At 37.6% G+C, this 13,950-nt stretch overlaps 1 protein-coding gene across 3 annotated transcripts in view; it reads left to right on the plus strand.

The window, feature by feature from the left end:
• The window catches only part of Dennd4c (DENN domain containing 4C), a 97,015-nt gene that overhangs the window by 47,961 nt on the left and 35,104 nt on the right, over positions 1-13,950 (plus strand). For 2 of the 3 annotated variants that reach the window (NM_001427785.1, XM_087549042.1), the window contains 7 exon segments: positions 1,668-1,703; positions 1,795-1,925; positions 3,115-3,247; positions 6,745-6,951; positions 7,688-7,816; positions 8,762-8,906; positions 9,152-9,298. In NM_001427785.1, the coding sequence (NP_001414714.1) occupies positions 1,668-1,703; positions 1,795-1,925; positions 3,115-3,247; positions 6,745-6,951; positions 7,688-7,816; positions 8,762-8,906; positions 9,152-9,298 (928 nt within the window). 3 annotated transcript variants of the gene reach the window in all.

Consider the following 13,950-nt stretch of genomic DNA (forward strand, 5'->3'; position numbering starts at 1 on the left):
GAGAGAGAGAGAGAGAGAGAGAGAGAGAGAGAGAGAGAGAGAGAGAATGAATATCTTTGCTCTGTGGTATGTACTTCCTTCTATACTTGATTTGCTTTTCTCTCTGAGTCTTGAATGTTAAAACTGTTTCCTTACTTTTTTAAGTCTATCTGTTGTTGGTTTAATCTAAATGAATAGGATATAATTAGTTTTATTATTTAAAAGCTATGGAGTTATGGGTAGTGATGTGCTATGTCTTCTTGCTTTAATGTCTTTCAGAATACTTTGATAGTATCTCTAAGACTTTTTTTGTTACTGTTCAAGGTTTCTTTTGAGCCCGAGTCTTATGTGACCCAGGCTGGCCTTGAATTGGCTACTTGACTAAGGATGACTTGAATTCCTCCTTCCAAGTGCTGTAATTTAGGCATGTGTCACCCCTTCTCCAACCCCACACCATATCATTTTCTTTTTATTTTGATAGGGTTTTGATATGTTACCCTGGCTGGCCTGGAATTTGTTGTGTAGACTAAGACTAGTCTGGCCTGGAACTTGAAATTGTACCTCTGCTTCCCAAATACTGGGGTGATTAGAGCCATCTACCTCTATGTCCAGCTCTTAACTTTCTACAGTGAGGAATTAAGTTCCTATGTCTTCCTAATTTTAATAGTTTTCACATTTTTTCTAAATAGATCTAGGAGCCGCTTTTTTTCTTTTCTTTTTTTAAATAGTTATTTACTTTATGTATATGAGTACACTGTAGCTGTCTTCAGACACACCAGAAGAGGGCGTTGGCTCCCATTACAAATGGTTGTGAGCCACCATGTGGTTGCTGGGAATTGGACTCAGGACCTCTGGAAGAGCAGTCAGCGCTCTTAACTGCTGAGCCATCTCTCCAGGCCGGAGCCACTTTTTCTTTACACAAATCATGTTGTGTATAAGATTTGAGATTGTATTCATGAATGATTGAGTATTATGTTTTAATTTTTGTTGGTCTTCAGTGATTCATATACCTTAGAAACCATGTTTGAATAAAATTTATGAAACAACTAATCAAAGTCAAGTATGATAACATGCCTATAACCCCTCTGCTTGAGAGGATAAGGCAGAAAGATGGGAAGTTTTCAGGGTCAGCCTAGACTATACAGCAAATTCTAGGCCAGCATGGCCTAGAGTGAAAAAGAAGAAGGAAAAGAAACTAATAAAAAGAAATAACCTCTGACCTATATAAGTCATCAACAAATATGCTTTAATGCAAGCATAGAAAGCCTAATTGTATATACCTGGTATTGAAAAAAAAGTTTATTTTTATGTATGTGAGGTGCATGCAAACACGTGTGGTGATGGACATGTGCAGAGGCCAGAGGAGGATGTTGGGTGTCATGCTGTTCCGTTCTCCACCATGCTCCTTTGAGACAGGGTCTCTCACTGAACCTGGTGCTGGGCTGCTTGTCAGCAGGGTCCAGCAGCCTTCCTGTCTCTTCCCCTTGGTGCTGGGCTCACAGGCGCTGAGGTCGAGCTCAGATCCTTATGTTACTGTATCAAGTGCTCTTAATCACTGAACAGTTCTCCAGCACCAAGTTGTTTCTCCTCTTCCTCCTCCTCCTTTTTAAAATTAGGATTTAAAATTTTTAAAAATTATTCAACCTGATACAGGTTTTCACTTAGAATTTCTCTTTTTCTCTTTTTAGTTGTTTCCAGATAAAGGTGTAGAGAAAACAGACAAGGTATGATTTTTTTTCTTAGGTTTAAATATTGCCTTTCAGAATTAGATTTTACTTTATATGTACATTAATTGGAGGACATTCTTATTTTCAGGTTGATTTGGATTCAGCAGAAGACACCAAATTGATAGAGCTAGACGACTCACAGAAAAGCGAGCACACTGTATTTATAACGCCCCCTGAGCCCCCTCCAGATGACGGGAGTGACCTGTCACCTCAGTACAGGTGGGTGAATTTTTTTAAGAGCTACTTGGGCATATGTCTCAGTTTTTGCCATGATTAAGAGATGCACATGTTTGTAATATGTGTAGATAATTTTCAGTGTGAACTCAGTGACCTGAGAGAAATGTTCTGTGGAGTTAATAACCAAGTGTTCAGTGTAAGGGTAAGTGGCCTTACTGGAAGGGAGGTGGGGCAGTAATGTCTACTTAGGAGTCTCACTATAGTTTAATCTGCAGAATTGTATTTCTTAAAAAAAAGTTTTGAGTTTGGGGTTTTTTTGTTGTTTTGTTTTGAGATTCCCTACTGACTAACTTTTAGGAGTTTTAATCTTGTGAGATTCTTCAGTTAGTGAGATGGAGGAAATGTGAAAGTAGAGGAATCAGCCTGTTTAAAGACAGCCTAGCAAGTAGAACTTAGATAAGAATCCTTTCAGAAATTACAGTAAGCTTTTTCCTTATTATAATCATCACAGTACATGGCTTAATAAACTTAAGTAAAATCAGAAATGTAGCACACAATTTTAGTACTAATTTTAGATATATTAGTAACTTTAGGTATATGTATATATTGTGTAGACAAGTTTATCTTAAACATTTAATTTGAAACCTGTGTTTATCTTTAATGGTCTGAACATTGTTTCATGCCACTGAAAATTTTCATGGCTTATAATTTTAGCACGCACCCACTTTGTGTGCAGTTAATGTAATTTATTTACCTTGTTTCTTGTGGGTTTGTTCATAGTTATTTGTATCTGCATGCATGCATACATACATATGTACATATATACAACATACATACATTTGAACATTTTTATTTTAAATACTGATGTAAACTAATGTGTTAAAGAAAAAGAAGATTATTAAATATACTAACTGATATTTTAAATAAAATTATCCATGAACATAGAGATTTTTTTAAAAGAGTTATGAATTCCTCTGTAAGACAGACATCAGGAATTTTTCTTTTTTACAAACTGGTTAAAAATAACAAATAGCTGGGACCAGCTAGAGGTCCTGACAGGACATTCTGTAGTACTAGCTGTGTTTTCTCATACTCTGAAACAAATTATATGGAGTTTTAAAGAATATTATAGGATAATATTTGAAGTTTAGATATTTTTACCTAAATACTGAGTATTTGAAGAATTTGATGGATTGTAAACCAGCTTTTCTATTTTTGCTTTCTATTTTAGTTACACATACTTTCCAAGATTGGATCTTAAGCTTTTTGACAGCCCACAGGAGCCGAAATTGCGCTTCAGTAGACATCCTCCTGGGAGTGGCATTACAAATAGCCCTGCCCTCATGGCTAAAAGAACTAAACAGGTCAGATACTCTTTATATAACTCATGCTCATTGACAATGTAAATATATATATATGTGTGTGTGTGTGTGTGTGTGTGTGTGTGTGTGTTTGTGTGTGTGTGTGTGTGTGTGTATAAATCCTTAGCAGCCATTCGAAGGCTCGCTGTGGTTGTCATTTGTGTATTGCTTTTTCTTATATCCAACTTGATATTAAAACTGAAGTTTAAAGCACCCATTTATATTTAAGGGAAGTCTTGGGAATCAAAGAAACCTTAACTTGTCTGGACTCGTGGTGGCACACTTAATCCCAGCATTCAGGAAGCAAAGACAAGAGGATTTCTCTGTGTTTGAGGCCACCCTGGCCTATATAGTGAATTCCAGCTAGCCAGGGCTACTTAGTGAGACCCTGCCTCAAAAATTAAACAAAATAAAATAAAAGTATGTAATTTAGTTGGACAGTGGTGGTATATACCTTTAATCCCAATACTTGAAAGTCAGGGTTAGGCAGACCTTTGAGTTGGAGGTCAATGTGTGTGTGTGTTTGTGTGTGTGTGTATAAAACTTTATTATGATAAAATTCATACACCACATAATTTACCCACTCTCAGTATTTGTAATTCAGTAGCTTATCTTCTACCCTGGTACTTTTTTTTTTCTTTTTTTCGGAGCTGGGGACCGAACCCAGGGCCTTGCGTTTGCTAGACAAATGCTCTACCACTGAGCTAAATCCCCAACCCCTACCCTGGTACTTTTAATGTGTTCTCAGAGTTGTGCAGCCACCACCTCAGTTCATTTTAGAGATGAAAATAACTCTAGAAGAAAAGCTTATATCCTCTGCAACCACTAATCTTGTTTTCTGCCTCCACAACTGGTGTACTATTCTAGACATTTCATCTAAGTAGGATAATGCTGTAATAGTATTTTGTGATTATCTCTTTTAGCTTAGCATAGCTTTTTTAGGATCTAGCCATGCTCTAGCATGCATTAGTCTTAATTTTGACTGAGCGGCATGTGCACAGCAGCTTATCTGTTCATAAGCATGCAGCAGTTCTTATTGTTGGCTACTATAAATAATGTTGGTGTAAGCATTTGTGTGCAGTTGCCAAGTAGATGTATGTTTTCATGTCTTTCCAGAATATCTAGGAATAAAGCTGTTATATTTATTATATGGTAATTCTGTGTTTCTGTTTCTGAGGAAATGCCAATAGTTCAGAATGGCTACACCATTTTACATTTCTATTAACACTGTTTAAGGATTCTGATACTACAATATCCTTTTCACTTCTTATTATCTGCCTTTTTAAAATTACTGCCAGCCGATGAATATGAAGAGATGGATACTTCACTGTAGCTTTGATTTGTATTTTCTTTGTATCTTATGTACAAAACAGTATTACAAATACTACATCAAAGGGAGTTAACTCAGGACAGCCTTGGTATCTTATATTACCGCAGCACCTAATTTAGGAAGAAAGGAGTAAGCTCTGCTGAGATGCATTAAAAATGCCATCCTTTATACACCGATTGTTGGAGGTTCTTTAGAACGAACTGAAATTGTGGCAGTCTGCTTTTGTGGTATTGTGGTTATAAGCCACATTGTCTAGCCTTGGATCAGTTATTTTTAAAGACCTACTCGGTGAGGGAATGTGTAAGCAGTTAACTCAAACAGGAAAATTAAGTGGAAATCTTGGCAGTAAATAACTTAGGGCATCTTAATTGTTAGTAGGGAGAAGAATGAGAAAATGTGGAAGGAATCATTCCACAAAGCTGTTCTCTAACCCCTGCACATGAGCCATGGACATGTTGCAGGATATACAGCATATTCAGTGTTTTTCTGAGTTAATGGATACTTTGATTTTATACTTTAGTGCTAAAAATGCCACTTTGCATAAATATTTATTACAAGATAGCAAAAGTATGTTTAGGACCAGTCCACAAGTTATTAGAAATTCTGTCCTAATCGTAAGCCAAAGAAAGTTGGTTAATGATTCTTGTTTCCCCCCCACCCCAGTGATTCTTTTTTAAATGAAACTCAAGTCAGTAGCCCATATAACATTTTTAAAAGTAAAACATTATGATATAACACGGTCCAAATGTAAAACTAGATGTAGCTCAGTAAGTAAGATGCTCAGTCTACAAGTCTGTAGACCTGAGTTCTTGCCTGAGAAGAGCAGGTGAGATGGTTAACCGTTGTGATCTCAGTATTGAGAGGCAAAGGAGGGGCCCTTGGGGTTGCTGGTCGCCAGCCTTATCTAACCAGAGAGGTCCAGGCCGATACGGGAGCCTACCAAAAACAAAACAAAAAACCCAGGGTTGATAAACACAGGAGGGACACCTGAGGTTGACCTCTAGTCTCCACATGTCTACACACATAAAAATCTGAACAGGTGTCACACACAAAAATCATTTTTTTATGTTTACATACCTAGGATAGGGATAGGGAAATAGTAAGTCTGTTTTTTTTTTTCTCTTCTACACTTACACAAGTAAGCCATTGTGTTTCTGTAAGAGCAAGGAACTTCATGTGTTGTAAAAACACTGGGTTCCTAACATTCAATTGTATTGATTAACAGTAAAGGCTTTTTCGACAGTGTCTCTTGGCGTTTGTGATGTGATTGGGTGTCCAGTGCGAGTGGGTGATGGAGCGTGAGCACTCACACACCTTGGAATCTTGATATGTCTGATTTTGAATTACTCTTGGCTATTGTATACTTGGAGCAGATGCAGACACCCATGGCTGAACACTAGGTGGAGCCAAGGGAACCCCACAGAAGAGGGGGAGGAATGATTGGGGGGAGCCAGAGGAGTAGAAGATACCAGGAGAACGTGGCCCACAGAACCAACTAAGCAGGACTCATAGGGCCCACAGAGACTGAAGCTGCAGTCAGGGAGCTTGTATTGGTTTGAGCTAGGTCTAGATTCTCTGCATAAACTTTATGGTTGTATAGCTTAGTGTTCTTGAGGGACTCCTTCTGGATCGCCTCCTCCAGCCTTGATAGGAGGTTTTGTGCCTGGTCTTATTGTAGCTTGTTAAGTCTTGTTTGGTGAATATCCCTGGGAGTCCTATTGTTTTGTTTGTTTGTTTGTTTGTTTTGTTTTAAGGGAAATTGAGGAGGAGGAGATCTGGGGTAGAGGGGAGGTGATGGAAGGGCTGAGAGGAGTAAAGCGAGGGGCAACTGCAGTTGGGGTGTAATGTATGAGAAAAGAATAAAAGAAAAGAAGTAACCACATTAACAAAAAAGAAGCTGGATTATAAGCCAAAGTTCTTGGAACCAGCTATGTGACACAAAATTAAGATTACAAAGTCCAGGGGTTGGGGATTTAGCTTGGTGGTAGAGCACTTGCCTAGCAAGGGCAAGGCCCTGGGTTTGGTCCCCAGCTCTGAAAAAAAAAAAAAAAGATTATAAAGTCCTTCATTTTTAAAGTCTTAAGTTTACATTAAAATTTTTCCTTTTCTTTATTTCTTCATTTACTAAAGTGGATTTTAATGAATACAGTGATATTTATTTTCTTTATAGGAGATAAAAACAGCTCATAAGTTGGCGAAGAGATGTTATACAAATCCACCACAATGGGCCAAGTATCTATTCAGCCATTGTTACAGTTTGTGGTTTATTTGTCTCCCAGCCTATGTTAGAGTTTCTCACCCTAAGGTCCGAGCACTCCAGCAGGCACATGATGTGCTTGTTAAGATGAGGAAGACAGACGTGGATCCACTAGATGAGGCAAGTACAAGACATTGAGATGTTTCTGCAGCTGCTGTTGCTGCTGCAGTGTGGGGGATGAATCCTGGGCCTTGCTTGTGTTTGGCAAGTGAGCTTTGGCAAGTGAGCTGTATTCCTAGCCCTAGCCCTATTGTTTTGTAATTTTAAGTGTTTGGGTATTGGTGACTCGTGATTATAATCCTAGCACTTTTTGAGGCTGAGGCAGGAGATTGTCCCAAGTTTGAGGCTAGCACACCCTGACCCTACAGATCCACAACCTGTCTTAAGCATAATAAAACAAAATAAAGTAATAAACAAAAAGGGAAGTAGGAAAGTTAGTTAATTAAGTTTTTAGTCTGCTGGGCTTGGGCTTGGTGTTCCTTTGCATAGAATGCAAAGCATACCATCTGGGGTGAAAGGTATTTTAACCATGTTTGAGTTTAGAAATGAGTTCTTTTTCACATTATGGAGAACAATGATTGTCCTTATATAGATTTATTTTCTTAAACAGATGAGGCATGTGCATGAAATAATGCTGTTGATTATTTCTATTAGGTTGAGTAGGGTTTATTGTTGTATTTTATTTATGTTTTCTTAGACAAGAGTATTTTGAAACTCATTCTATGTATGGCCTTGAAGTCCTGATCCTCCTGCCTGTGCCTCCATCTAACCACCTGGTTGAGTGGAGTCTTTTCAAGTCTCTGTAAGTCTCAAGTAAGCTAAGTGCCAAGGATTAATGCTTTGTTGTTCTTGTTAGGTGTGCTATCGAGTGGTAATGCAGCTTTGTGGACTTTGGGTTCATCCTGTCTTAGCAGTGAGAGTCTTGTTCGAAATGAAAACTGCTAGAATAAAACCAAATGCTATTACTTATGGCTATTATAATAAGGTGAGTTGGGTTAACGATAGGCAGGGTAACATATTTGTTAAAAAGTTTTATTGTTTGTTAAACTTAAGTTAAAAGGAGGTTGTTTGCCCATCTTCATTGACAGAATTTTATAAATTATACACAACATGTTTTGAAATGTGTATATATTTTGGAATGGCTTCGTCAAGCTAATTAGCATATTTACTAATTTTTGTGGTAAGAACACAAAATCTACTCTTACCAATTTTCAAAATAAATATGTTGTTATTAACTATAGTTGCCATGTTGAACAGTAGATCTCTTAAATGTATTCCTTCTGTCTAACTGTAGACCAGCAACAGCTCTTTACTACTCCCTACCGCCTGCCCCTGTCTGTGTGAATAACTGCTTCTGGTTCATTCACCTCTTGAATTCTATGTGAAAGGCAAGATCATGTGATCTACCTGTTCTGCCTACCATATGTCCTCAAGGTTCCCTGGATTGTTCTGGCAAGGTTTTTGGTTTTTGTGTTTTGTTTTTTTAAGCTAGTATTTCATTGTGTATATATGCCACATTCTCTGTATCCAGTCACGGATATTTAGGTTGGTCCTATTTCTCAACTGTTGGGACTAATGCTATAGTGAACTTGGGAGTACAGATGCCTGTGTGAAATAGTCATTTCACTTCCTGTGGACATGTATTCAGTAGTTTTTAGCTTTTAAGAACCTTTCATATTTTTTTCCACTGTGTGTTTACTAATTTATACTCCCATCAATGGTGCAAAGCCCTCTTTTCTTCACATATATGTTATATATTTCTCTTTTTAACAAATTTTTTATTTTAAAATTTGAGTGGTGGTTAGAAGACAATTTTTGGTTCTTTACTTTAGCTTAGGGTTCTGGGGTATCAGGCATGTACAGAGAGTTTTTTACCCACTGAGGTAGCCCCTGGCCCTAAATAACTTTTATTTATTTTTTAAACCTTTAGGTAGTTTTGGAGAGCCCATGGCCCAGCAGCACTCGCAGTGGTATTTTCTTGTGGACGAAAGTACGGAATGTCGTACATGGTTTGGCCCAATTTAGACAACCACTTAAAAAGACTGGGCAAAAATCACAGGTCTTTTCAATATCAGGTAATATATGTGATTGGAAAGATGTTTTAAATCATAGGTTTATAGACATGAAGTTTTAACTATATGAAAGAGAACTTAATTCTGTTTGATATTTTATTTAAAAGTAAAGATAGGTTATATTGGGTTTTTTTTTCTCCCAGAAATCTGTAAATTGTTGTGTAATTATAAACTAACTGTGGGCCATTCATGTTTAGTTTCAGAAATATCATACATGAATTATTGAACTACATTGTCCTTACCTTTAGCTCCTCAGAATGCTGCATGTGGAAGTGATGGGGACACAGTGAGCCATGGTAGTGTGGATAGTTCTAACGATGCTAACAATGGGGAGCACACAGTCTTCGTCAAAGACTTAATCAGCCTTGATTCCATTGATAATCACTCTAGCACAGGTACTAAAATATGTATTTTACTAACCTTTTAGTTACCACCACTTAAATGTTTCTTTTTTTAAAAAAAAATTACATTTCCTGAATTTTCGTAAAGGGAGTAGTCTGAAAGTGTATATGTCACTGAGAGGATTGTGCTTCTGTACTTCTCTTTACTTCCTGGAGTGTGACGTTAACTTTGGGATGCAGTGCGCAGTGTGCTTGCATGGTATGTCTTTACATTTGCTCATCTTCAGTTTACGAATGTGTCTGAGACAGTTGTTAGGTCATGACCTAATGAACTGAATGTGACGACAGGATTTATTTGAAGTTGAAAGTTTGACTTAGAACTTTTAAATCATGAATACCTACCTATAAAGGGAAGAAAATAAGTCATTTTGAAGAAGGAGTTTCCCTTTAAGACTTCTGATTGTAAAAGCTGCTTATATGTATGTGCCAGCCACGGGCACAGCCTCTTTGTATTCAAAGCCCACCGGCAGGTGTACATACCTCACATCTGGCCGCCGTACCCGAGCTTCCTTGAAAGAGCGGCTCACAGTCTAGCTCCTGTGCTTCTCTGATGAACGTGTCTCAGTGACTGAAGTTTCCTTTTCTCTGCTCTTTGTTGCTCTGCTTTTTACTCTGTGCTGTTTCTTGGTGCTGCATTTGTCCTGGGCTGTCAAGGTGTGGGGCAAACAGACTTTTGTGAACTGAAGCTATGGATACACCTGTGCTTTAATTCTACCTTTGAATGTTAACTGCTTCAGGTAATTTCCCATTTATTAGGTTAAAGTTTGCTGACATTCAAGGGTGGGGGTAAGATACTTGGTTGTATTTTAAGTATTGTATTTTAAGGGACAATTTTCAATTTCTTGGCCTTTTTCTTTAGATAAGGGTAATTGTATATAGGCTCTCAAAGATTTTTATGTGATAATTTATGACCAATTTATAAACATTTATTTTATTTAGAAATAAAGTGTTTTTCTGCAATTATAATTTTAAGTTTGTTTGTAGTATTATTGCATGAAATGGTATCATGGGTATGAAAGAATCCAGATGTTTAGGTACTCACTGCTTTCTAGAAGTCTGCTTAGCTTTTGTGCCTAAAACTGCCTTGCACAATTACAGGAGCGTATGTAAACCACTAAGACAGCACAAGCCTGTAGTTTGCCATCTTGTAGTAATTAGCCTTTTAAACCAAGACACTTTCGTGGGACTTTAATTTTTAGTTTTATTTTTATGTATATGGTTTCTTTGCCTATATGTTCTGTGTGTGCATCATGTGCATGCCTGGAATCTTGAGGAGTTTAGAAGAGGGCATTCATGTCCCCTGGGACTGGAAGTACACTGAGCCACCATGTGGGCACTGGGTCCTCTGCAAGAGCAAGACGTGCTCTCAGCCAACCCATGATCCTCTCCCCTGCCCTGGCACTTTTGTTTTAAATTACTTTATTTGTTTCCTCTGTTGATTTTTCTTGCTGCTTAAAAAAAGATGTATTTATTTATTTATTATATATAAGTACACCATAGCAGTCTTCAGACACACCAGAAGAGGGCATCAGAGCTGATTACAGATAGTTGTGAGCCACCATGTTGTTGCTGGGATTTGAACTTAGGACCTCTGGAAGAGCAGTCAGTGCTGTTAACCACTGAGCCATCTATCTAGCCCTGCTACTTTTTTTTATATCAAATTAATGTTTTGGTTTTTATTGTATATTATTTGGACAAAATAATGTTTCTTATAATATTTTCATATGAATATATGAAGTCATCTAAAACTTTATTTTAAAAATGTTTTATTTTAAATTAGCTTTATTAGCTTTATTTTAAAAAGTTAAGTATGTAATTTTGATATAAACTTAGTTTATGAATGGTATGATAACAAGAGATACATCCTCAAATTTTTAAAACTTGTCTTATAAATGTAATTTAATAGTTTACTATTCTAATAATTGGTATAACAATTTAAGTAGTTAGGATGGCACCTTGCAGATTTTTATGGGTTTTTAGCTTCATTGTTTTAACTATATTTTATGAATACAGGTGTTTTCTGCATGTTTGTCTGAATATCACATGTATGCCTGGTGCCCTCATAGGCCTACAGATGGCATCAAATCCTCCGAGACTGGTTGGTTCTGGGAGGCTGTGTGGGTACTGGGAACTAATCCTCCGTCTTCTGGAAGAACAGCTAGTACTCTTTCCTGCCAAGCTGTCTCTCAGCGGCTCAGCTGAATTTCTCATTAGACACTAAATTCCAGCAAGATTGTGTCCTTAGAGCTTCTAGTGGGTCTCTTTGGCCTGTGCTGATTATGATCATTTTCTTTATCTTGTGAAATCTTTCTACTTGGTGCCCAATACAGAGATACTTCTCAGAGACCCCTGAACCTTATCTTTTTCTTATGGGACCATATTTTAACAGCTGACTTTCTGAGGAAGCTAACCAAGAACAAAACCAGAAAACTTTATTTGGTCTGGGCAGGATGCGGGAGTGGGGTTAGGGATGGGGGTATGAGGATGAGCAGTTTTCCACGACACTAGTGTGGAAGTCGAAAGACAACTTGCGTGAGTTCTGTCCTTTGGCCAAATGAATCCCAGGGTTGTCAAATTTGGGAGCATAAGTCATTATCTGCTGAGCCATTTTGTCAGCTCTGAAAGTTAGTGATTCTAAATAGTGGTGATTAAACTCCTCCTTAGTCACCTTTAACCTGATACATAGAATTTGTTCATTTTTTTACTTATTGAGAGCACTGTGTAGCTCTGGCTTGCTTGGAACTCAGGATCTCTGTCTCTGCTTCTCGAGTGTTGGGATTAAAGGTGTGCACCCTACAGCAGGCTCATCAGCATTTCTTCATGATGACTTTAGCCTTGTTGGAAGATTCAACTTGTTTAATAGGATGTTCTTTTAACGTGTTTGTATGTTTCTTTGCAGTTAGCTTAGGTTCTGTGTACTGCATATGTGATTTCTCCTCCTCAGATTGTTATATACCTATCTGCACTTTGTAAGTAGTGTTAATTTTAGCACTTGATATCAGCGTGGTCTGGTTTCTCTGAATGTAAATCTCTTGCCTTTTCTAGATCATAAGCTGTCTTTAGAGGGTCTGGGGAAGCTATGAGACTGTGTAGTGACATCCTGTTTTTCATCACATGTTTAAACATGAGCATTCATTGATGAAGCTTGCCTGAAGGGATCTTTCCTTACTGCTGTGTTTAGACAGTGGCATTGTAATATAGCCAGGAAGCTCTTTCCTTTTCTCTGATGAAGCGTGGATTTATTGGCTGCTGTATTAGTCAGTAGATTATAATGTATTAATCTTTACCCATTCTCAGATTACCTCAGTGTTGGCCCAGTGGATAATACTTTAAACTTAGCTATTAATGTTTTTTAGATGTATGATTATGGTTCTTTTCTGGAGCAAAACCCCACTGTCCCTACTTTTGTGTATTTTCTCCCTGAGCTTAGGAATAACCCCCATCAACCCCAGGGTTCATTTAATGGAGATTAGGTTTTCAAAGTCCAAGTTTGGGTCTTGGTGTGCCCACTGCTACAGCAAGTGTTGTGGCCCTGCTTTTAGAGTTTTAACAAAGAGGATGAGAAACTAATTATATGTAGTGTTGTAGAAATACCTCTAGTTCCAAATCAACTCCACAGGATCCTTTTTTTACCTTTCTTCAGTCTTTTTTTTTTTTTTCTAATTGGGGGCATGGTAGAATGCTTGCCTAACACACACACACATGTTCTCACTTAGTTCCCAGTATCATGCACATAAAATCTCCTGTTCTCCCATAGTGAAACCCTTGTCTCCTAATACCATTACATGTAATTGTTTACTCAGTGTGCATAAAGCAGGGCTGGTGGGTGGGGGCTGGATATGATAAAGATACATTGTTTGCAAGTATGAATTTGACAAAGAATAAATTTTAAAATGTCTAATATTTTTCAAATTCACTCCACCCCACCACATCTATCCATAGGAAACAAACCTTACCTTTTATAGATTTGACATTCACTTCCATGAGTAGCGTGTGGATGGACTCTAAGTAAAGCTATTAAGCTTAAACTTAGAGTTGGGTATGGTGGCATACACATAGACCCAGTATTTGGGAGGTGGGGGCAGGAGGATCAGGAGTTGAAGCAAGGCTAGCTCCGTATTGAATTTAAGGCTAACCTGAACTACATAAGACAGTGTCTCAAAAGAAACAAAGTTCATTCAGAGGATGGCATGATAGCTCACTGCATGGCGTGATAGCTCACTGGGTGAGAAGACACTTGCTGCTAAATCTTAGGGCCTGAGTCCAATCTTTGGGACTATGTGGTAGAAAACAACCAATTTCCCAGTCTCGTCTTCTGATCTCCACCTATGTATGTAAAAGAAATGTAGTTTTAAAACGTCCAATTTAAAAGTTACATAGATTACCCTTTACCCTTTGTTTACCCTTATAAGCTTATGTTGTTTTGTGTATAGTATTAGTTGGCTGTACCTATTTCTACTTGCATCAGTTTTAGTGAACACTAATTTTGTTGGTTTAATTTTTTGAGTATGTAGAAATGTATTAAAAATAAAACAGCACAGTAAACCATACTTGAGGAAGCTTCCTCCTTTTTTCAAATCTCTTCTTCTCCATCCTTTGTAGGTAAACTATTTTTATTATTTTCTTACAATAAAAATCTTATTGTT

This window comes from Rattus norvegicus, chromosome 5 (assembly GCF_021556685.1).
Source record: "Rattus norvegicus strain SHRSP/BbbUtx chromosome 5, alternate assembly SHRSP_T2T, whole genome shotgun sequence".
Lineage (NCBI taxonomy): Eukaryota > Metazoa > Chordata > Mammalia > Rodentia > Muridae > Rattus > Rattus norvegicus.